At 37.6% G+C, this 26452-nt stretch overlaps 1 protein-coding gene across 1 annotated transcript; it reads right to left on the minus strand.

Annotated features, from left to right (window-relative positions):
* Nucleotides 1-895: 895 nt before the first annotated feature.
* LOC104088467 (glutathione S-transferase U8-like) lies at nucleotides 896-2092 on the minus strand. Its single transcript, XM_009593138.4, has 2 exons — nucleotides 1712-2092; nucleotides 896-1400 (listed from the first exon to the last, which is right to left on the minus strand). The coding sequence occupies exons 1-2, from the start codon at nucleotides 2021-2023 to the stop codon at nucleotides 1041-1043; spliced, it is 672 nt and encodes a 223-aa protein (XP_009591433.1). The 5' UTR covers nucleotides 2024-2092; the 3' UTR covers nucleotides 896-1040.
* Between the last annotated feature and the right edge of the window lie 24360 nt (nucleotides 2093-26452).

Below are 26452 nucleotides of genomic sequence, written 5' to 3' on the forward strand. Positions count from 1 at the left end.
AAATAATATTCACGTTAATAAAAGCAAAATGATAACGTAACATCGAGATACGGTAATCAACAAGAATAAAAGAGTGACAACTACAATATTTGAATAAAATACTCCAAAGACCACTACAACACTCCAAAGAAATAACTTTCTTTTGATATTCCCGTCTCGCTACAATATCGCTCACACTCTCTATTTTTCTCACAGATTATTTTCTTATACCCTTCTTTCTTTCTTTCTTTCTTTCTTTCTGACAGTGTATATAAACAAGTGGAAGAGGTCCTTTTATAGGAGAAAAAGAGCCGTAGGCTCTAGTGTGCACATGAATATTTTTAATCTCCTTCACTTATTTTCAAACTTTGGCTCAAGTTAGATTTTTCACCAAAGCTTATCTGCCATGGTATATGCAAAATAGGCATAAGTCTATTGCCAACAATGGACACAATGGACCCCACATCAGTATCTTTTGCTTTACATCTACACTCAAACTGAAGGTGTAATAGAATATTACTCATGATGTTTTTGCTCCTGTTCATGTTGGAGAAACCGAGAAAGTTGTGAGGTTTGAGGTGTGTTAAGACACACTATTTTAAGGATACTCGCCATTTGTGACCTATCCTCCAACATTTAACAAGATGTTTTAGTTGAAAATTAGGAGAAGATAAAGGCGAACCCACGATTTGAAAGTAGCCGGATGCATGAGCGAATTGCTCAACCAACGCGCCCATTGTATTTCTGATCTTAAGGATTCCAAACAAAATATATGACCATTTTCAATCTATATACACATATATCTAAAATTTTTGTCGAAGTTAACAGAACCCGATGACCCCTCTACTCAAAACATAGGTCCGCCTTTGAGAGCAGAAAAACATTAATTGGTAAGGTAAAACCCAACAGAGAAGCAGAAGCAAAAAAATATTTCACCATTGCAACGACACAAACAATTCTACGGGAAAAACCAACACATACATCATCCTGTAAACACAACTTTTTCCTTGTGGATTTCATTACATAGTCATATCTCTCGATTTGTTTACTGAGAACATTCTTTAAATGACAGCATTTAGTGGTTTGACGTACATTTTGTAAAATGCAAGTAATTTTTCTCTAGGCGGCAGATTTTCCTTGATAAAGCTAAAGCTTATCACATTTTCAGCCCAGGCACATATATTTGGAAATTCCTCTTTCGTCAATATGTCCACTTTCAATGCTTCTTGAATGACTCCAAGCCAATAAGTTATCAGAATAGAAACAATCTCAATATATCCAACTTTGTTTACTCCAAAAAAGTTCTTATCTTTGATAATTTCATTCTCAAGAAGTTTAAGGAGTTCATGAAGTTCTCCCCTCGCTTTCTCCCTTATTTCATTGTTGCTTTCATAACAAAGTTTCTTCATCTCTGGCAAACACTGAGATTGGACAATAAAACTTGTTATTACATAAAAATGTTGATTTTGAAATAAAATATTTCAAAATCTCCTGTGTTTGGTATGAACAAAAATATTTTTATGGAAAATGTTTTTCAGAAATAGTCATTAGATTTCCTTCACAATTATGTCTTAACTTCGTTTCACCATTTTAATAAATACTTAGACATTATTATCAATCTTTGACACTTAATATTTTTTTTCAGAAAAGAATTTTTACTCTCTAACCAGACGTCATTTCAGGAAAATATGTTCTACAAAATAAGTCATTTTCCGACATTTGAAAAACGTACCTTTTCATCCAAAAAGTTAGCCCAGAAACGTGCCATTGCTCTTTGATTATGATCTTTTGGTAGGAGGGGGCTTTCATCTTTCCAAGTTTCATCAATATATTCAAGAATAACAAGAGACTCAGCAATTGGCTTCCCATTATGCAAAATCAGTGGAATCTTTTTATGTACAGGATTGTACTTGAGAAGTGTAGCGCTCTTGTTTAACAGATCTTCTTCAATATACTCATATTGAATACCCTTGAGTTTCAAAGCAATCTCAACTCTTAAACTAAAAGGACTTGCCCAAGAACCCAACAATTTTATTTCTTCCATCTTTCACTTCTTAATTGCTTAAAATTCTTGGCTTAGTTTGTGATACTGTCTTCTTTACTATTGCCTTCTTATTGTACAGGATTTTGAATTAGTCTTATTTTCATCAAATCCATATTTTACAGGTGTCTCGAAAGATGACTTGTGTGCTTATGTCACACACTTCGTCAACTCTGATGGCTTTCTTTTTTCTTCTTCTTTTTGTTGTTAAATAATTACACAGTCAATTTTGAATTTTTCTTTAGGGGTTATTTGGTAATGTGTATAAGAATAACACTAAATATGTTTGGTAATGCTAAGATTAATAATGGTCAGATAGTTATGATAAGATTATTTTTTATTCATTGTTCGTTTTGGTGAATTAAATATTTTGAAATGACAATTCTGTCTTTATATATGCTTATTCATATATGACAATTCTGTCTTTTGACAAGGTGGGTTGCTCTGATGGTAAGCACCCTCCACTTCCAACCAAGAGGTTGTGAGTTCGAGTCACCCCAAGAGTAAGGTGAGGAGTTATTGGAGGGAAAGATGCCGAGGGTCTATTGGAAACAGCCTCTCTACCCCAGGGTAGAGGTAAGGTCTGCGTACACACTACCCTCCCCAGACCCCATTAGTGAGATTATACTGGGTTGTTGTTGTTTGTTGTATATATGCTTACACTACTAGAAATTCGCTAAAAACCGACCAAAAATACTGACCAACGTTGGTCGGTTATGGCAAATTACCGACCAAAACGCGACCATTACGGTGTGGACGGTATTTTGATGGTCGGAATGGCTTACCGACCAAAGTTGGTCGGAAATTACCGACCAACTTTGGTCGGTATATTAAAACGACCATCTGACAAGTTTAATTACTTACCGACCAACTTTGGTCGGAAACAGATTTTATTAATTTAATTTTACCGACCAAAGTTAGTCGGTTTAACTAAATTATATTTTTTTTATTAATTATTAAAATTAAAAAAAACCAACCAACTTTGGTCGGTAATTAAAAATATATATATTTTTTAAAAATAATTAAAATTAAATATTACCGACCAACTATGATCGGTAATCTCAACAATGCAAGCAAAATACCGACCAAAGTTGGACGGTAGTGTTGAATTCTGGAAATTCAATGTTCATTAATCGACCAACTTTGGTCGGTATTTTGGAATAATTTATTTTTTTTATTAAAAATCGACCAACTTTGGTCGGTTTTTCTGGGTTTAATTTTGACATAAAATGCCTGTTTTGGCAGCTAAACCACCTGCCAGCATACCAATACAACAACGCAACAACAACAACAACAACAACAACACAACAACAATAACACAACAACAACAACAACAACAATAACAACACAACAACAACAACCAAAATATTCAATAAATACTTTAAAACTAACAAATTAAAGTTCAATTGAACATAAAAATCCAAAATCAAGTTAAAACTAATTACAACTAGTTCAAAACTGGTTCTATTTGTCTAGTTCAAAGTATATAAAAGTCAAGGGGTGTTTTGTACAACATCATCATCACCGTCTGATGAACTTTCATATACAAGACGATATAGAGAACGGTCTTGTGGAGGACGGGAAGCACGATCACGTGGAGGGCGGGAGAAACGATCACGAGCAGGGCGGGAGGAACGATCACGTGGAGGTCGACCCTCTGGAGATGACTCACGAGATCGGGGCAACGGAAAAGCTCCACTAGATAGAGTTCTGATCTGAGCTTGCATGCCAAGGAATTGAGCATCTCTAAGCCTTTCTCTTTCCTTAGCCGCTTCTAGCTCTGATGTGAGCTTTGTCACTGTCTCCCGCATAGCGGAGAGGCTCTCCCTATTAAGTTGCTCGCCTTGCGAGAAAGTCCCTATTCCTCGCATTCCACACTTATAGCGATGGAAGTTTTTAGTAGGAAGCCCGTATACCTTCCCCCATTTTGGACCGCCAACAGACTCCAACCATATTCTTTCAGCATCCTCGTCCGAAGGTTGGGTTGGCTCACCCGATTCACCAGCTGGATGACTACGGATGAATTCCTCCACGTTACTTTGGTAGCGACCCTATATTATTTTAAATTAAATCAGTATTTCAAGTTTTTTATAAAAGTAAATTATAATACTTAAATAAAATTGAAAACTTACATATGCAGTCGAGGCCCGGTCCTTGACCCACCTATCTTGATCCCCCTCTTTCTTCTTCTTCACAATATGTGTCTCCTTGAATAGCTCATCATGACTCATTGGACGCCCATACTTCTTTTCCTGAAAATAAATTAATTTAGTTAATAAACAGAATAGATATACTTAGAAAAGTAAAATAATTTAAGCAATTACGTACCAATCTTCTTTTTATTGTCCCTAGGCTGATCGTACCTCCAGTGTGTAAGGAGCCTCCCTTCTCGGATGCGCGAGCTTTCTTTCCTTTTTCGCTCCTCTTTAAGAACTATGCGGTAAGCCATTGCCTTTGCAAATCACTCCACAAATTCTCAAGTAACCAGCCAGGCCTCTTGTTCTTCTTTCTAGCATTCGAGAAAGCATCCGCCAATCTCTTGCGAGCTTTATGATAAAAATTTATAGCCACTTCCGCGCTATAGCGGTCTTCCCATACACACTTGCTCTGTATTTCAAAAGTTAAATATTAGATGGAAACATCATAAATATAAATTATTAAACTGTTTAAAAGATCATTTATACCTTAAATTGATTGAAACTTTGCTCCTTCAGTGAGAATGGGCAATCAGTCCAAGTCGCATAAGGGCCATCATAAAGCTTTCTGATGGCATTGATGATTATCCTCGTAGTCTTATTACCCGGCCTGAACCTGCAATTTAACAATAAAAACACATTAATATCTTAGTAAAAATATTACAAATCAATAGACGCAAAAATAATGAATAACACTTACCCATCACCCTCAGGGACTATGATGATCCTGCCATATCGATCATAATGCACTACCTCGTCATCACCATCCGAAACATGTGTATCAGAGGCATGTGAAGACGGTGTAGGTGGGTCAAAGCTAATGCCTCCCAGGCGAAGGCCTGCAATAGATGGAGTCGATGATGAAGATGGTTGCGATCCCTGTGACTGCGACATAGCTGGATGCGACCCAAGTGGATGTGATACCGATGGCTGTGACCCGAGTGGCTGTGACATGGGTGGATGCGATCCATGTGGCTGTGATATGTAGGGATGTGATCCATGTGGATGTGATACAGATGGCTGTGAGGTAGCTGGACTGTATGTCGGACGTATAGTCCTGTGGCCTTGTGATAGAAGACTGGGTGTCTGAATGAAGGTGTACGGCTCGTGATGCTGTGGCAGCTCAGTATAGCCGTGTGGTGGAGGATAAGACATAGGCATCTCTGAAAAGGGTGGACAAGAGGGAGTATTATTTTCTACCCTCCTCTTTCCCTTCCTACCCTTTTCTCGACCCCGAGAACTAGTAGGGTCATTGTTACCTTGACCCTTGCCTGCCATCTGCATAATATAATACACATTTAGATTGAAACATATAAGAAACTAGCTATAAAACGAGAGTGCTTTAAAAAACCAACTTTTTAATCCTCATCGACGTATTGTTCCTCGTCCGAGAATTCTTCGTCCTCACTTGTTTGAGCTTCATCAGTTGATTCTTCGTCCTCATTTTCTATAATTGTTACTTCATTTATATCAACTTCTTCCAATATGCGTTCAGGATGTTCCAAATCATTTTCTAACTGATCGTCCACTATTTGGTGAACATTGGAGATATCGTTTTGATATGCAACATCTAACACATTCTCGACTTCCACCCTACCTACAGGCTTAGTTTTTATTACAACCCACCAATCGGACTTATTCCGCCGTAATGGATAAGGAGCATAATATACTTGCCTAACGTTATGTACAATTATGAAAGGATCATAGCGATCATACTCCCTCGTATGATTAACCTCAATTATGTTGTATTGGTTGTGTACTCTTGTACCTCTTGTTGGATTTGGGTCAAACCACTTGCATCTAAAGAGTATCAATTTCTTATATGGCCAACCTGTATATTCTAGTTGTAATATTTCTTTGACCACACCATAATAATCAATATCTCCAACTTGGTTGCCATCACCACCTTGAACCCACACCCCGCTGTTGTTGCTATTTTTATTTTTAGAGCAATCCTCTGTATGAAACTTATAACCATTCACTACGTACTTAGACATTGTTGTGACCTGAAGCCCAGGTCCCCAAGATATATCTTTCAAAAATTGATTTACACCATTATTTGGATTATTTACCTACATAGAGTTAAAAAAAGTCATAAGTTAGCATAACTTATGAATCAATTTTTATACATTCACTACATATATATATATATATATATATATATATATATATATATATATATATATATATACTTACAAACTATTTGAACCACGTATCAAATCTCGTATATACAGCATCATAGCCAAATTGACCCACGAAGTGACTGTGACATATCAAATATTTTTAGTAGTTGCATCAATATGTAGTCACAGTAAATTTTACATTTTGATAACTAATAAATCAATACTTACTTGAGAAATGGTACAACTTCGGGACAATTTAGCAACACATGAAGTGTAGCTGACTTGTACTCCATATCACTCAAACTTCTCTTTCTAACATCCTTAGAACATCGGCCTGGTTGATTGAATATGGACATTGGTGGATGTAATGGATCATTTACACATTCGACCGTGTGCCTATTGGGCCTATTCCTAGAACATGGCACGTTACTCTCAAAATAATAAGAACAAAAATGTGCAGTTTCTTTTGCAAGATAGGCTTCGCATATAGATCCTTCAATCTTATTCCTCTGCTTAACAAATTATTTGCATTTGCCAATTGTCCTACATAATCTCATGTTAGCCAAGAACATTCAAATAAAACAGAATATTACATCAAACTTAAAATATTACCTCTCAAAGGGATACATCCATCTGTATTGAACAGGCCCTCCAAGTCGTGCCTCGTGTACAAGGTGTATTGGAAGGTGTTCCATCACATCAAAAAAACCACATGGGAATATTTTTTCCATCTTACTAGAAATTACACGGATGTTCTGGTCCATCCGAAGTAGGTTTTCTTCCCTTAATGTGGTAGAACACAAGTCTTTGAAAAGCAAACTAATCTCTGTGATGGGTTTCCAGATTCTTTCAGGCAAACCACAAAATGCAATAGGCACTAAGGTCTCCATGAAAACATGGCAGTCATGACTTTTCAAATGGCTCAACTTCCCTACCTCCATATCTACTTTTTTCCAAGATTCGACGCATAACCCTCAGGCATCTTTAATTTCGTAACCCAATCACAAATTTGTCGTCTTTCCTCCAAAGTGAATGTGTAACTTGCTTTGAGCTTGAACACCTTACCATTGTTTGCTGTCTGCAAGTATAATTCAGGCCGCCTGCAATATTCTTGTAAGTCCATTCTAGCCTTCGGATTATCTTTTGTCTTACCTTTAACATCCATCACTGTGTTGAACAAATTATCAAAATAATTCTTCTCAATATGCATGACATCAAGGTTGTGTCGGAGAAGATTATCCTTCCAATAAGGCAACTCCCAAAATATACTCTGTTTCGTCCAATTATGATTAACACCATATCCGGGGAATCTATAAGGTGGAGCCTCAGTAACTTTACTGAAGTTCTGGACCCTCTCCCAAATTTCCTCACCTGAAAGTATCGGAGGTGGAGAATCATATTCCACTTTATTCTTTTTGAATGCATTTTTCATCCTTCTAAACTCATGATCATCAGGCAAGAATTGACGGTGACAATCAAACCATGATTGCTTTCGGCCATGTTTCAAAGTGAACGCTTTACTATTTTCCATGCAGTAAGGACAAGCTAGCTTCCCAGCAGTCATCCACCCAGGCAACATTCCATACGCAGGAAAATCATTAATAGACCACATTAAATTAGCACACATATTAAAATTCTGCTTGGTTGATATGTCATATGTTTCAACACCATCATACCACAATTATTTTAGCTCATCAATCAAAGGTTGCAAATATACATCAATCAAACTTTTTGAATTACGTGGACCGGGGATAATATAATTTAAGAATATATATGGACTAGTCATACACAACTCAGGTGGTAGATTATAAGGTGTAAGAAAGACAGGCCAACATGAATATGGTGTCACAGATATAGAAAAAGGCGTGAAGCCATCGGCACACAGACCTAACCGAATGTTCCTTGGTTCACTAGCAAAATCTGGATATGTCCTATCAAAGTGCTTCCAAGCTTCTCCATCTGAAGGATGACACATAACACCAGGTGGTCTTCTATTTTCAAAATGCCATCTCATATGAGGAGCAGAACTCATCGACGCATATAACCTCTTTAACCTAGGTATAAGAGGTAAATAATGCATTGCCTTGACAGCGACCATATTCCCGCTGGAAAGCCTCTTGAAACGAGGCTTTTCGCAAAATTTACAACTGTCTAAAGTTGCATCATCTTTATAATATAACATGCAACCATCTTCACAACAATCAATTCTCATTGACGAAAGTCCTAACTTAGAAACCAATCTCTTCGCCTTATAGAAATCACCAGGTAAGTTGATATTAGGGTCAACTAGTTCACTCATAAGGTCAATGAAACAGTCCATGGCTGCTTGAGAAATATTCCAATTAGATTTGATACTTAGTAATCTAACTGCAACAGACAGCTCAGAGTGCGGACTTCCTTCACGTAGTGGACGACTAGCTTCCTCTAACTGTTCATAAAAATATTTTGCGTCATCATTAGGAGTTTGTTCAACATTTTCATTGGGCTCACTCCCAAAAGCATCCGCAACCATATCCTGAATTCTAGAATCAAGATTTGTATTCTCCACCGACCTACTACTTTCACCAACAACCATGTTATGAAATATCCCACGGCTACCATCGATCTCTCCATGATTAGTCCACACAAAGTAATTCTCTATAAACCCCTTCCTATAAAGATGAAGCTTAACTTCCTCCGATTTTTTAAACTTCATACAATCGCACCTGACACAAGGGCACCTAATTACTCCTTCACTTTGGTATGGTGGAAGTGACATTGCATGTCTAATAAAGTCATCAACCCCTTCTACAAAATCCTCCTGCAATCCCCGCCGATTAGGATAATTTCTATTGTACATCCAAGTACGATGTTCCATCTATACAAATAAAACAAGAATTAGTTAATTCAAGATAATTATTTTTTCCTAATTACACTAATTTATATCCTAAAAGTTCAATTCATATCCAAAAGGTCCAATTCATATCTTAAAAGTTCAATTCATATCCTAAAAGTTCAATTCACAAGAACAAATCCTAAAAACTAAAATTTCAATTCATATCCTACGAGTTTAAACATAAACTAACTAAACTAAAGAAATTTAACCCATACCCTAAAAGTTCGATTCACAACAACAAATTAATTTATTCTACAATTATAAATTAATTATATCTTTTTTTAGTTAATTCAAGATAATTATTTTTTCCTAATTACACCAATTTATTTCCTAAAAGTTCAATTCATATCCAAAAGGTCAAATTCATATCTTAAAAGTTCAATTCATATCCTAAAAGTTCAATTCACAAGAACAAATCCTAAAAACTAAAATTTCAATTCATATCCTACGAGTTTAAACATAAACTAACTAAAATAAAGAAATTCAACCCATACCCTAAACTAAACTAATTCATAAATAATTGACTAATTAACAAAATAAATTAGTTAATAAAACTAATTAACAAAACTAATTAAAACAAGACCTAAACCCTAATCCTCAATAAAATACAATGTTCAAATAATTGAAACACTAATCAATTGAAACTAATTCATAACTAAAATAAAACCTGAAAATAATAAATAAATGGGTTGTAATTCAAACCTAGAATTTTTAGGAGATGGAGAAGGAGATCGAGGGGCGGCAGTGGCAGTGGCAGCGGCGACGGCGACGGCGCGGCGACGGCGAGGGTGAGGGCTGGACGGCGAGGGGGAGGGCTGGACGGTGAGGGGGAGGGCTGGGAGAAGGAGAGAGGGGAATGAAGGTTTAGAGTGAAGAAGAGGGAAAAATTTCAGAGAAATGGGGGTTTTCCCGTTTTTTACTTCTCTGATTTTAGAATTACCGACCAAAGTTGGTCGGTACATTAAGTGCTGACCGTTTGACCAAAAACCGACCAACTTTGGTCGATTTTTTTTTTTAAAAAAATTTAAATTCTTTAACCAACCAACGTTGGTCGGTAATTTTAAATATAAATTCTTAAATATTATAAAATATTTTAAATAATAAAATAATTATTAAAATTTAAAAAATTGGATCTAGATTACCGACCAAAGTTGGTCGGTAATCCAAACTTTTCTTGTCTGACCAGCTTGGTCAATTCGTTGACCAATTTACCGACCAACATTGGTCGGTATTTAGTTTAAAAAAAATATAAATATTTTTTTTCCCCAGTTTCCGTCCAACCTGGACGGTTTTTGGTCGCATTTTTTGACCGACCAACGTTGGTCGGAAATAGTTTGGTCGGTTTTTAGCAGATTTTTAGTAGTGTTATTCATATATTAAAAGTTATAATATTATTAATGTCATGATTTGCTATTTATAAAAATAGTATTAAATATGATATATAACTAATACTATTAGTTACACGAAGATTGAAATATATTATAAACCAGAGATTAATAATAGCAAAACACGCCTTAGAATTATAGAAATGTTGGAACACTATGACTCACATTTTCTTAGAAGCTAGTGGAGCATTTCGTCATGTGACATATGTAGCTAGTCAAATTAAGGTGAGATGGTCCAAAAAAATATACTGTACTGGATAAGAAGGAACTTATTGAGGATTGGGTATATTGTCACTTTCCTCTGAGGCTACTTGTAATAAAAAAAATTCAACTTGTTTGACAAAATACTTGTCTTCCATTTGTTAATTTGATGAAAGTGGTTGATTGAAGATAGTATTAACAAGAACATTGTTAGATCTAAATCTCCATCTGGAGTTTACGATGGCATACAAATTAGAATGTTTTATAAGATCTCTAACTAGTTTATTTGTAGTATAAATGTTTTAAGGTAAATGTTTAGATAATATTAGATCGGGCTAATATCACAGATAGTATCTTAACTTTATTCGTAAACAGTAAAGTGACATAACTAAAATGGGTATGAAATAGGTTAGTTCATTTAGAGGGTTAAGCGGCATCTGATGTAACATGTCACAGTAGATTTTTGGTGCAAAGTATATAATTAAAGTATGTTTTAAGTTTGAGTTAAGCGAGATTTATCTATTTGTAAAATCTAGATTTGATACGTGAATATACATGGCGACACGACACTAGTTGGGACAAGTGTCATTCTTGGGGATGAATGAACATTGAGAGTTTGCCCTCATAATAAATAATTTCGACCCGACAGCTCCTTTCTTGAGAGATGGAAGCAGTGTCTCGGTGAAGCACTCCAAGGCGGCTTCGGGGATCCGTTGATAAAGCTATAATTCAGAGTCTTGCTTGGTTTTCAACCGCCTATGAAGTGTTACGTTTAGAATTTTAATAATGATCAATAATCAAAAATGCCTTGGCTAATGTTATCCCACTTTGTGTGCAGATTTGCAATAGCTCTGATGAATGCAAGAAAGGAAAGAAAATTATACAAGCATATTAGAGGAAGCCAACTGCTATGTTATTCAAACTCCATGCCAAATGGAAAAAGAATCAATCAAACAAGAAACAAGGAAGGAAAGACAAATCAATCAGACGAGCTAAAGATTCTCAAGCATGCAACGAAGGAAAGAGAGCCAATCAAGGAAACTCTGGGAAAACTCTAAACAAGGTTAATTGGAGGAGCCAAAACTTCAAACTGAGAATAAATCTGGCCACATATCTCAAGCTAGATTCATGAGGTTAACCTTGTGTCCTATTCTTAGAAGACTATGCCTCATAAGGAAACACCTCCAATTAATGATCTTTTGCGATCCCAGAAAAGAGAAATCAAAAGACTCATCGAGCACTATTAAAGAAGAAGTAGAAGGACAAGGAGGCTCACGCAACTTAACATATATTTCTACACCTTTCTAGTTCTTAGTACAAACACTGTATTTTTGAGTCTACAAATATCGCAAAGGATAGGAAAAGTTAGAAAATAAAACAAGATTTGTATCAACACTAGATAAACATTGTTGTTGAATATCATTGGTGGTGAACATACTAAAACCATTATTGTTGTAACACTACAAAAAACGGGTAAATTGCGGAGGTTTATTTGCGGAGGGTATAAGTAACCTCTGCAATTTTCATAATTTTGCGGTAATATATTAGCCCCCACAAAATTATACAATTTACGGGGTCTAAAATATCCGCAACCCTAAAATAATAGCGGGTAATTTATTTCACACTCCCTTCAATTTTTCCCAAATCTTTTTCGCCCTAGAAACTTCCGCCTCAACAACAACAAAATACTCCCACCGCTTCTTCTTCATTAATCAAGTTCTTCTTCTTCTTCTTCTTCTTCTTCTTCTTCTCTTCTTCTTCTTCTTCTTCTTCTTCTTCTTCTTCTTCTTCATTAATCAACAAAATACTCCTACCGCTTTTATTCACTGAAAGTGAAGATGTAGCTGAAGAAGTGGATCACTTATCTCCTCTATTAACATTTTCTATACTTTTGAACAGTGTCCAACCAGTTCTTTCTGGTAAGTTTCTAGATTCATATGTTATAATATGTACACATAATTTTCAAGATTTGATGTCACAACTTTAAGATTTCTCTTTCTTTCCTTATTTCCCCTCATGGATTTTCTGTTAATTTTGAATTTTTGTGTGTATTAAATGGTCGATCTGTATGAATTTTTGTGTATTTTTTCCTTGCTTTCTTTGTGCTTTTGGGTTTAATGGTCGAATCGACCCCTGGTTCAATGAAGCATCTGTGAGCCTTTAGTTCGAGAGCTTTTTTTCTGTATGTATGTGACATTATCTGCATAAATGGTTGTTGCACTAGGTTATTCATAAGTTGTTGACCTCTTACTTGGCTCTTTCAAGTTGTTTTTCTGAAATGTGGTGCTAGTTGTGTGAAAGATTCAAAGAGAATGGATGTAAGAAGAAACACTTTTCATGTAAATTTCTTCCTTTAAAGAAGATGATTATGATTGTTACAAAAATAATATTAGACAATGGCATGCAAGGTCGGCGGTGACTGTATGTTGTCTCAGAATGGTGTCTTGCAGCATACTAAATACCGTATCACACCTCTGATTGTTAAGAAGAATCTTAGTATATTGAGGATGATGATAATGAAACAGCACAGCACATACTCAAATTCAAGGGAAATGCTAAGCATAAATTAAGAAGGAAGTTCTAATTAATTACAAGGTACAGAAGTAAAACAAGTGTTCAGTGGACACAAGTCTATAAGTCCATAGCATTTTAAGCAATCATAGGATAAAATGGATAAAACACCGCATTCATAACAGAGAATTTTTGGTTTTGTGAAGCAGTTGATTTGTGTAGTTTGTGAAGATCTGTTATATTTGAGTGATTTTTCTCTGTTAATGATTAGATTGGGATGTAAATTCTGAGGAAATGGAATGAAGTGTGTGAATTGATAATCGGCTTAATGTATGCATATTTTGATAATATCGCTTCACATTTTGCCCATGTCTCGGCAATTTGAGATGTTTAATATGATTATTTGTGCTAAATTTTGGTATTTCTATATGTAGGGATCATTCGGATGCAATTTGGGACGAAAGGGCGCGAATTGGAGCGAAATCGGGAGAAAAAGGCAAAAATTGAAATTTGAGGGCCACAGCCAGCGTGGGGCGCTGGCTGTGGTGCAATTTACAATAGCTAAAATATTTGAGCGCCAGGGCCAGCGCCCAACGCTGCCCTGGACTCTCAAGACGGGAAAGTAGCCTTTTTCGACTAGGACTCAATTATTTCGACCCCTAGACGCCCCCAACTCATATAAAAGCCAACCTAAACCTATTTTTAGAGGTGGGACGTGACTTTGAGAGAGGAAGGGAGGCGCCAAACAATCGGGAGCATGGATTTGATCAATTCTTCCATCCCTTTCCTAGTACGCATTGATTTTATGTTTGAAAACTTTATTTTTGATGATTGTATGAACATGAGTGGCTAAGAACCCTATTGTTCTAGGGTCATGGGTGATACATGAATGTTGATGTTTGAAGTTTAATTTGACGAAATTGATTTTATCATATTGGGTTATTTATTTAATTTTGTTCTTAATTATTTTGTTGAGTAGCTAACAGTGAAATACTATCTACGAATCTAGAGTTGAACTCGAAAGTGGGAATTCTAGATTGCATATAGAATTAAATAGAGCAAGTTCTTGAACCCGGACATTGGGGAACAGATTCACAATTAGGATAGACATATACCTAATTGCCTTGCTCGGTTGAAATACAGGAATTGTAAATACATTCTTGTTAATCTTAATTCCATAGACATAGAGGCATTGAGTTAGCTTGAATAGGCGAGTAAGGACTCGACAGATTCTTATGAATAATATCAACCCTGTCAATCAACAATCCAGATAAATCCATTAGTCATTTTAAGCTAAGAACGCATAATGATTGATAACTAACCCGTGACCCTGGAATATTATCTGCTATTGATTGTTATTCAAAATTGTTTAAGTATTGTGGTTGATTTCTAGTATTTCATTACTTGATAGTTTTTAGGTAGTAAATTAGAAAATTATCTATTTTGTGAGAAATCGCTTGAATCGATAAGTTATTTGAGTTTGAATTAGTCAAAAGTTAATCATAAGTCTTCGCGGGAACGATACTCTACTCACTACTCTATTACTTGACGACCATGTATACTTGCGTGAGTGTGTTTGGTCGCAACAAGTTTTTGGCGCCATTGCCGGGGACTTAAAAATTAGCTACTTGACTGAGTTAAGATTTTATTAGTTATTTGTTCAAGCTCTAATTTTCAGTTTACCTTGTTTGTATTAATGCGGGTTCTTCTCTTGAATGCGGAGGAGTAGAAGCGCAAACAATCTCCTTCCTCTTGATCTTGAAATTGAACGAACACTTCACAGAATCAGGAGGGAAGTCAAAGCAAGAACTAGAATAGAAGGAGAGTTGGACATCATAGTTGAACCACAGCCAACAGAGATGGCAGGTAATGAAGAGCGTGCGGTGATAGAAGCCTCAAGGCCCAATCTTGCTAATATGACTCAGGCTATTGTGAAGCCTGATATCACAGGGCATTTTGAACTCAAACAGTACATGGTACAGCTGATTCAGTCCACAGAGCAATATGTGGGTCTATCTCATGAAGACCCGCAGAGGCACATTCAAAATTTCATGGAAATTACGGACACCTATAATTATTCGAATGTTTCTAAGGACTATGTTAGGCTGACACTATTTCCCTTTTCACTGCTGCGAGAAGCTAAGGAATGGTTGCAAAAGGAGCCCGCAAACTCAATCCACACTTGGGATGATCTAGCAAGGAAATTCTTAATCAAGTTTTCCCCCACTAAGAAGACAAAGTCGATGAGGAGCCAGATTCTTGGGTTCCAACAACGGGATGGCGAGACACTGCGTCAAGCTTGGGAAAGATACAAGAAGGTACTCAGAGACTGCCCGCATCATTATCAGACTGATGAGGTGTAGGGTCACACTTTTGTTGATGGGCTAGACGAGGCATCAAAGATGAATCTTGATTCAGCTTGTGGGGGTAGTTGCATGGCAAGGTCTTATAGTGAAATACAACTCTTGCTAAATAGCTTCACTGCTGATGACCATAATTGGCAAGGAGATGGGGACTCACGAAGAGCAATTAAATAGAAGGCAGCCCGGATTAATTGAGTTTGATGACTTCTCAGCCATGAGAGCCGATATAACAAAATTGGCAAATCAGATAAATAGAATGACAATGCAACAAATACAACATATGCAACATGTACAACAAATATCTATTTGTTGCGAACTATATGGTGACAGTCATATGAGTGACATGTGCCCCACGAATCCTGAATCTATATACTATGTGGGGCAACAGAGCAGAGTTCCAATGAATCAGCATGCACAATATGGAAACACTTACAATCCAAATTGGAAGAATCATCCTAACTTCTCATGGGGCGGAAATCAGCCTAATCAGAATCACTATAGGCCCCATGGAAATTTCAATCAGCCTCAGAAGCCACCCCAACAAACAGAAGAGAGTACGAATGACTTGCTAATAAAGTTGTTGCTAGACAATCAACAGCTCAGGACCGATTTCAGAAATCTTGAGAGGCAAATGGGACAGTTAGCAGCAAATCAAAACATTAGACCTGCATGCACTCTTCCTAGTGATACGGAGAAGAACCCTCAAGTTAATGCAGTTACACTATGAAACGAACGGGGGGGAACTAGAGGAAGTGCCAAAGAAGAGAAAGGACAACCCTATATCTGAGGAGAAGTTGATCCCTAAGGCAATACACAAGTCAAAGAAAAATGATGCAGGTTCAGAGCCAGTGGAGGCTGCAAGGCCACCACCACCTTTCCCCCAGAGATTGCAGAAAAATAATGATGATCGCATGTTCAACAAATTTCTCTCTATGTTGAGCCAGGTTTAATTAAATATTCTATTGGTGGATGTACTTCATAAAATTCCAAAGTATGCTAAGTACATAAAAGATATAGTGGCTCACAGGAGGAAATTGACTGAGTTCGAGACAGTTGCACTTACTGAGGAATTCCTCAAAAGCTTAAGGATCCTGACAGTTTCACCATCCCTGTGCGAATTTGTAATATAGACGTGGGTCGTGCTCTTTGTGATTTGGGGGCGAGCATAAATCTAATGCCATTGTACTTGTTTAAGCAATTGGGTCTGGGAGCTCCAAGACTAACCACTGTGATGTTGCAATTAGCTGATAGGTCCATAGCCTACCTTGAAGGAGTGATTGAAGATGTGTTGCTGCAAATTGGGAAATTTATCTTCCCAACTGACTTCATTATTCTAGATTTTGAGGCTGATGAACAAGTTTCAATCATATTGGGATGACCTATCTTGGCTACTATTGATGCAATAATTAAAGTGAGAAAGGGAAAATAATTATGAGGGTGGAAAATGATGAAGCAGTTTTTAATGTCTACAAAGTGATCCAACTTCCCCGCCACTATGAGGAGCTCTCTATGATATCAGTTGTGGAGGTGGATGAACAACTTCTTGACACGAGTGTATATCTAGATGATTCTCTAGAAAAAGCACTCATGTTTTTCGATAGCTTGGAGATTGATGATGAGGTTGAGGAGATGATGCATCATGTGCTTACATGCAGGGAATACACCCGTTTGAGCCCCTGAATAGGCCAAGTGGCTCTCCTCCAAAGCAGTCAATTGAAGAAGCTCCAAAATTGGAGCTTAAACCCCTACCCCCTCACCTTCAATATGCTTATTTGGGTAGTTCTGACACTTTACCTGTTATTATTTCTTCTGAATTGTCTAAATTGCAGGAAGAAAAGCTGTTGAGAGTGCTACGTGAGCATAAGCGAGCAATTGGGTGTACGATGTATGTCATTAAAGGCATTAGTATAGCTTTCTGCATGCATAAAATCCTCATGGAGGATGGACACAAGCAAAGTATAGAGAAACAGTGCCACCTAAATCCAATCGTGAAAGAGGTGGTAAGAAAAGAAGTGATTAAGTGGCTTGATGCAGGTATTGTATTTTCAATCTCTGATAGCAAATGGATAAGCCCCGTTCAATATGTTCCTAAGAAAGGGGAGATGACTGTAGTGATTAATTAAAATAATGACTTAATTCCTACAAGAACTGTCACTAGGTGGAGAATTTGACAACTTATCATGACAACTTTCCCCTCCCTTTTATTGACCAAATGCTTGATAGGTTAGCTGGCCAGGAATACTACTGTTGCCTAGATGGTTATTCGGGGAATAATCAAATTGCTATAGCCCCGGAGGACCAAGAGAAAACCACATTTACGTGTCCCTATGGCACGTATGCGTTCAAGAGAATGCCCTTTGGTCTCTGTAATGCACATGCAACTTTTCTAAGGTGTATGATGGATATTTTTACTGACATGGTTGAAAGATTTGTAGAAGTATTCATGGATGATTTTTCTGTGTTTGGGTGTTCTTTTGATAATTGTTTAATGAACCTTGATAAAGTGCTTGCTAGATGTGAAGAGACAAACTTGGAACTAAACTGGGAAAAGTGCCATTTCATGGCACGTGAAGGTATAGTCTTGGGACACAAGGTGTCCAAAAATGGTTTGCAGGTAGATAAAGCAAAGGTGGAAGCGATTGAAAAATTACCTCCACCAACATCCATCAAAGGCATTCGCAGTTTCTTGGGCCACGCAGTTTTTATCGTCGTTTCATTAAAGATTTTTCAAAATTTTCTTCCTTTTTGTGCAGGCTTCTTGAAAAAGATGTCACCTTCAAGTTTGATGATGCCTGTCTGAAAGCATTTGAGGAGCTGAAGGGAAGATTAGTGAATGCACCAATTATCATTTGCCTAGATTGGGCGCAACCATCTGAGTTGATGTGCGACGCAAGTGACATAGCAATTAGACCTGTTTTGGAGCAAAGGAGGGATAAAATCTTTCACTCTATTTATTATGCGAGCAAAACTATGAATCCGACTCAGATGAATTACACAGTTACTAAAAAGAGTTGCTTGCAGTAGTGTGGGCGTTTGACAAGTTCAGATCCTATCTAGTGGGAACCAAAGTCATCGTCTACACAGATCATTCAGCTATTAGATACTTGTTTGAGAAGAAAGATGCCAAGCCGAGGCTGATTCGTTGGGTCCTCCTCTTGCAAGAATTTGACTTAGAGATCCGAGATCGAAAAGGGACAGAGAATCAAGTGGCTGATCACTTGTCCAGATTCAAAAATCGGAACCATGTAGCTGAAGGTGGGTTGATCAAAGAAATATTTCCTGATGAGCAGTTATTAGCAATCACCTCAAGTGAAGCCCCGTGGTATGCAGATTATGTGAATTTTATTGCAAGTGGGGTGACGCCACCAGAATTGACACCTGATAATAGAAGAATGTTCCTACATGATGTGAGTCTCTACATGTGGGATGAGCCATTCCTATATAGGCAGTGCGCAGATCAATTGGTGCGAAGATGTGTTCCTGAGGAAGAGATGAATGCAATATTGCATGACTGTCATGCTTCGCCATACGGAGGTCATCATGGTGGGGATAGAACCGCCCAAAAAGTGCTAAAATCAGGTTTCTATTGGCCAAAATTGTTTAAGGATGCAAATGCCTTTGTTAAAAAGTGTGACAGATGTCAAAGAACCGGAACTATCATGAAGAAGCACGAGATGCCTTTGCAAAATATTCTGGCAGTAGAGCTTTTTGATGTTTGGGGGATTGATTTCATGGGACCGTTCCCATACTCTAATGGTCACAGGTACATCTTGGTGGCAGTTGATTATGTTTCTAAGTGGGTGGAGGCCATTTCTCTTCCTACTAATGATGCAAAGGTCATGGTAAGCTTTGTAAAGAAGAACATCTTCACACATTTTGGGACTCCAAGAGTATTGATAAGCGATAGAGGAACTAACTTCTGCAACAAATTGCTGAATAATGTTCTTGCAAAGTATGGAGTTAAGCATAAGGTTTCCACTGCCTATCATCCCCAAACGAGTGGTCAAGTGGAAGTTTCAAATAGAGAGGTAAAGCAGATTATGGAGAAAATAGTAAGTGAAAATAGAAAAGACTGGGTCGGGAAGCTAGACGACGCATTATGGGCATATCGAACTGCATACAAGACTCCCATAGGTACTTCTCCATATAAGTTAGTTTATGGGAAGGCATGCCACTTGCCCGTCGAGATTGAACACAGAGCCTATTGAGCAATTAAAAAGCTGAATATAGATATGGACTTAGCTGGTGAGAAGAGGTTGCTGCAACTCAACGAGCTTGATGAGTTTCGATTGCACGCATATGAAAACGCCAAATTATATAAAGAAAAAACGAAGAGGTGGCATGACAAGCACATCCGACATCGAGAGTTTGAGCCGGGTCAAGAAGTTATCTTGTTCAATTCGAGGTTGAAGCTATTCCCTGGAAAGCTTAAGTCTCGTTGGGCAGGTCCTTTAGTTGTGGTAAGTGTAAAGACTCATGAAGCGGTAGAACTGCGTGATACGAGCTCAAGTGGTACCTTCTTGGTAAATGGATAGAGAATAAAATATTATTGGGATAGTGACATTGCACGTCACAAGACCTCAATGGACTTGGCCGATGCTTAAACACGTGTTGAGTCGAGACGCGACGTTAAATCAAGCGCTCGTTGGGAGGCAACCCAATTTTTACTGCTTTCGAAGCATAGTGTTTTGTTTTCTTTTAGTTAGAATAGGATAATGTTTTCTTTGTAGTTGCAAAAATCTCAGGTGGAAATGGTGTGTAATGTATGTATTGAGTGCTCGGGTAGTCGGGATTGTTTATTTGAAAAAAAAAGAGCAAAATGAGCGCCCAGCCCAGCGCACCACGCTGGTTGGGGCGCACTTTCCAGTCGCTGGAGAAATTCAACGCCAGCCCCATCGTGGGGCGCTGGGCTGGTGATCAAGTATATAATATTTTATTTTTTATTTTTTTATTTTTGTTTTCTTAGTTTAATTAAACACCAAACCCAATTAACCCAACCCAATTACCTATATACACACACAACCTAACCCATACCCAATTACCCAAACCAATCCCCACCTAAATTAAAATAACTAAAACCCAAAACCCGCCCTTCACTCTCACGCCCACTGCCAATTTTCTTCTTCTTGCTCGTTTTTGCTTCTCTCTCAAGCCCTCAATTTTTCTTGCTCACTTTAATCTCAAGACTCAAAGGTATGTTTCTCTTGTTATATCTTTTCTTGTATTTTGGAATTTCTTAGTGTATTTGTAGTCTTCTTTCTCCCCCAAATCCCCTAGGTCTCTTAAACATACTTTGATGTTATTGTGGGTGGGTTGATTATACATGAAATTTGGTGCAAAATTTGGTTTTGAATTTGTGTTTGAAGTAGTAAACTATAATTTCCTCTACTTCATGTAAATTTGGGAGGGCCACCTTGTTCCACCATCATTGAAATAAAAGAAGTAAAAATTGATGCCCACAAGGTGTTTGCTAAAATACTTAAGAGAGTAAATTTGAACACCGGTGAAGTCTAAGTAGCCGAGTGTAGTTGTATATGAGGTTGGGCGAAGTGTGGGGTGTTTAGGGGTATTGTATCTTGTTGTAAACTCTTGTAAGCCGTAATTAGTGTACTAAATTAGTGTAGTAATGTAGACTTTAGCTTTGTTATGCTTGCACCATAGTTAAGTTACGACCATGTTAGACTAATTGAATTTTATGGCATAAGGAAGTCTGAGTACCTATAGCCTTGTGATGACATATTGGTGCACGTTGAATCAATATTATGATTCGATTATACATAGCCTTCGATTTTAAGTGTGGGGTCATCTTGCCTCTGACGATGACCTTAGGCGACATCTCTTGATTCATTCTCATCTTTGTATTTATCATGTATAGGTTGCTATGGCTCGTGACGGTGCCACTAAAGGAAATGGGGTAGGGAAGTCCTCCACTACTGCTCCCCCTCCAAAGAAACGCAAGCAAGGCGAGAGCTCTTCCTGACAAGCCAAGGGAAAGCAAGTGGCTAGCGGGTCTGTGAGGCCACCACGGCTTCGGGTGGAACTAGTGCGAGATGACGCCATCAAATGGCATGATACTTTTGTTCCATATGGGAGATATGTGTCTGAAATGGGGATAAATGTGAAGGTCTTAGAACGAAACTTCCTAGATGTACTTGCTACATTGATCAAAAAGAAGATGGATAAGCTCCTCAAATATCCGGGCCCGACAAATCTAAGCATGGTAAGATAGTTATATGCCAACTGGAATGAGAAAGAGGACGCGTCATGGGTCAGAGGAAAGGAAATTCCAATGAATAGGGAAGCCTTGTGTCATTTTTTGGGAGTTGATAGCCCTAACCCACGAAGGCTTCGAAAGTTCGTCAAAAGTCCACGCTACCAAGAAATACGTCACACACTTTGTGGCGTTGATTCTAATGCAAAGTGGATGCGCACTAAGGGAAATATTCACCTCGAAATGCTCTGGTTCAACTTCAACAAAATGGCCAAGGTCTGGCAAAATTTTGTGCAAGCTAGATTAATGCCCGTTGAGCATAATAGTGAGTGCACTCGAGCTCGAGTGTGCATGATCTACTTTTTGATGACCGGGCGCCCCATAAATGTGGGTGAGCTCATGCTTGGGGAGATGACCCGCACCCGTTTTGGAGGAAAGATCAAAAGATTTTTTTTGGCAACATCCTAACACATTACATGCTTTCTCGTAGGGTACCAGAGTACCCTGGCTATGACGAGGTAGTGGAGGCACCCACAACATTATTAGACATCACAGCCCTGCTAGAGTCCACATCCAAGCTCACCCAAGTTTCTAGGAATGAGAGGGACTAAAATTTCAACAGGTATCTTTACAAATCCCTCAATGTTATTATGAGCAGGCTAGGGGTGTCAAATGAGGAGCGCACGCGATTGCGAAGTGATCTCTCCAGTTCTTCCAAGGAGATGTTGGGCATAGCACCAAGCAGTCTCGTTCATCCGTCTGAGGATGAAAACACTGACAAGGAATCTGATAATGAGGATGCGGATGATGATGAAGTTATGGGACCAATGGCTTTGGTACCCTTAGGAGATGATGATGAGCTCACTGCCACAGCTAGTTGGCATCCTGATGAGGCAGACTCCGATTAGCAGGGAGTTTTTTCTTTTCACCTTACTCTATTTTTGAATTTATTATGTATCGGGGACTATGCATTGTTTAAGTGTGGGGTTGGAGAATTCTCCTTGAATTGTATAAAAAAAAATTAGTGTTATTGTTTTTTTCTTTTATCACCTTTTAGCTTATTTTAAGACTAACATAGTCTAATTAGCTAGATTACATTAAAAAAAGAAAAAAAATAAAACAATAAAAAAAAACTTGAACTTTTTCCGACGATGGATATGTTGGACAATTTTTTTGAGGGAATAAAATCCGATTAAAAATACCAAAAAGATTTTCTTTTATTTTTTTAGGATAGTTAGGTAGTATCCCTTGGTTTTTCTTTAGACGCCGGTTCTTTTCCAAGGATGTAGCTCGAACCGGGTATTTTATTTTATTTCTTTAGGAGTAGGATAAGGGAGAAAACTCAGGTGCTCGGAGATACCTTTTGACATGTTTGGTGTTGGCAAGTTAAGTTAGGGCATGCACTCTGTCTTCCTGCATATATGATTTGAATTGTAATGCCCACGTAAATTAAGTAGCCTACTCCTTGACGCCTTTTTCTCAGTTGATTGACTTGTATGCCACCTAGTGCATTGTTGCTTAAAAATTCTCAACTTGATATGCTTGCTTGACTTGAGAGTCACACAGAACCGTCTTGAGTGAGTCAAGTGCCATTTGTGTGTAAGGATTGTTGATATTCTATGCTATCCTGTGTAGTCTTGAACTTACCATGTGTGTTAATCAATGCAAAATCATTAAGTTGTGCTAGTCAAGGAGATGGCGTAGGTGTTTCTTGCTTGACCATAAAGGTGCTTGTCACTGACAAATAAAATTTTCCCGTTGCTAGCCCTTTGAACCTATAGACCGTTTCCTTGGCAACCATATTACAAGCCGTACTCCTAGATGTTCTTAATTTGAGATTGTTGAACCTTTACCTCCTAAGGCACTTAGTCGCTAAAAGAAGTAAGGTGAAAGATTGTGAAGTAGCTATTGAATGGAACCATGGAAGGGCCCTTAAGGTGCACTAAAATTGTGAATAAAGGTCACTAGCTTATGAACTTCAATGTATGGAGTGTGTGGAAGAAAACAAAATGGGGAGAAAGACACACCTCCTAATACTTCTCACTCGTGCTAGTGAAACCATAGAGGTGCTTGATGGAAAAGAGGGCTATGTTAGTTATGGTGTATGACAAGTGAATGGGTTGAGAAGAAATTGCGCTTGAATTGTGAGTGTAGTGCATTAAAGTGCTTAGGAGGGTTAGTCACTTTTCCTAAATATATCCTACCCGTCCCTTAGCCTACATTACAACCGTAAAGTCCTAATTGATCCTAGATTTAGCTAGCTTAGATTAGTAGAGATGTATACTACGGGCAAGCTTATGGTACGACCACGGGATGCACATGAATTCTTTGTGAGAGTGAGTGAATGTTGTTCAATTGTGTGATGTACTTAATTTATGTTCAATGACATATTTGAATTTGTGGACTACTTTGATATTCACTCTTTTGCTTGTGGTGAGGGAACTTGATCTCATGACGGATTGGTGATGTTGTACACTTTCTTGTATTGGGTGAGTGCGTGAGTTGAGTATGCTTAGTGGTAATAAGTCGTCTCTTGAGGTAAGGTAGTCGTGGAGAGGTTGCTTGAGTTGATTGAGTTAGTTGAATAACATTGAGTATACTTGGGCTATTTAACAACGGGAAGAATGTGAAATTTGTGTGTTCATGCTTAATTGCCGACATCGATCATAGCCAAAAGGTAGGGTGTTTGATTGAGTTAATTGTAAAGTCCTCTTTCATAGTGCTAAGTACATTTTGGGGGTGTTAATATAGTTCCATTGCTAGAGGACGAGCAAGAGTCTAAGTGTGGGGTGTTGATAATCAACTTAATGTATGCATATTTTAATATATATCGCCTTACATTTTGCTCATGTCTCGATGATTTGAGATGTTTAATATGATTATTTGTGCTAAATTTTGATATTTCTATGTGTAGGGATCATTCGGATGCAATTTGGGACAAAAGGGCGCGAATTGGAGCGAAATTGGGACAAAAATATTTGAGCGCCAGGGCCAGCGCCCCATGCTGCCCTGGACGCTCAAGACGGGAAAGTAGCCTTTTTCGACTAGGACTCGGTTATTTCGACCCCTAGACACCCCCAACTCATATAAAAGCCAACCTAAACCTATTTTTAGAGGTGGGACGTGACTTTGAGAGAGGAAGGGAGACGCCAAACACTCAGGAGCACAGATTTGATCAATTCTTCTATCCCTTTCCTAGTGCTCATTGATTTTATGTTTGAAAACTTTATTTTTGATGATTGTATGAACATGAGTGGCTAAGAACCCTATTGTTTTAGTGTCATGGGTGATACATGAATGTTGATATTTGAATTTTAATTTGACGAAGTTAATTTTATCATATTGGGTTGTTTATTTAATTTTGTTCTTAATTATTTTGCTGAGTAGCTAACAGTGAAATACTATCTACGAATCTAGAATTGAAATCGAAAGTGGAAATTCTAGATTGCATATAGAATTAAATAGATCAAGTTCTTGAACCCGAGCATTGGGGAACGGATTCGCAATTAGGATAGACATACACCTAATTGCCTTGCTCGGTTGAAATACAGGAATTGTAAATGCATTCTTGTTAACCTTAATTCCATAGACATATAGGCATTGAATTAGCTTGAATAGGCGAGTAATGACTTGACAGATTCTTATGAGTAATATCAACCATGTCAATCAACAATCCAGATAAATCAATTAGTCATTTTAAGCTAAGAACGCAACATGATTGATAGCTAACCCGTGACCCTGGAATATTATCTCCTATTGATTGTTATTCGAAATTGTTTAAGTATTCTGGTTGATTTCTATTATTTCATTACTTGATAGTTTTTAGGCAGTAAATTAGAAAATTATCTATTTCGTGAGAAATCGCTTGAATCGATAAGTTATTTGAGTTTGAATTAGTCAAAAGTTAATAATAAGTCTTCGTGGGAACGATACTCTACTCACTACTCTATTACTTGACGACCACGTATAGTTGCGTGAGTGTGTTTGATCGCAACATGGATCCTTATGTTTTCCACTGGAGATTACATATTGTCAATTAATTTCTGATTTTATTTCTTTCCTATAGCTCCACATATGTGCCATAATTGCAACCTTTCTGTTCTGTAATGTAGTACTACTTCATACAATCATTGAGAGGAATGGCACAAGATCTAGTGAAATACTGCTAGTAGTAGTATTTTTATTGGTAAAAAATATATCTAGTATTTGGTTACAGCATTTGGTTTTGCACTATTCTGACAGTGGGTATGGGAACTGTTGGCTTTCCGGTATTTCAGTGAGGTAATGGTAAATTATTCACCCACGCATAATACATAATATATATGGGTAGGTCATCTCTGATTTCTATGGAACTATTCTAAATAAACCTCTAGCTTCTGAAGAAAATTTCTCTAGTCTCACTTGTGCCATAGGGGATAGGAATAGCTACAATAACCTATGGCATATGAGTAAATTTTGCATATGCTAACAAAATTTGATTGTTGAAGCTCCATTTTGTCCTTTAAGTGCCATATCCACCTAGTTGTATGAACTTCTTTGCAATGGAGCTGATTTTCGCTTTTTGAATG

The sequence above is a fragment of the Nicotiana tomentosiformis genome, chromosome 7 (assembly GCF_000390325.3).
Source record: "Nicotiana tomentosiformis chromosome 7, ASM39032v3, whole genome shotgun sequence".
Lineage (NCBI taxonomy): Eukaryota > Viridiplantae > Streptophyta > Magnoliopsida > Solanales > Solanaceae > Nicotiana > Nicotiana tomentosiformis.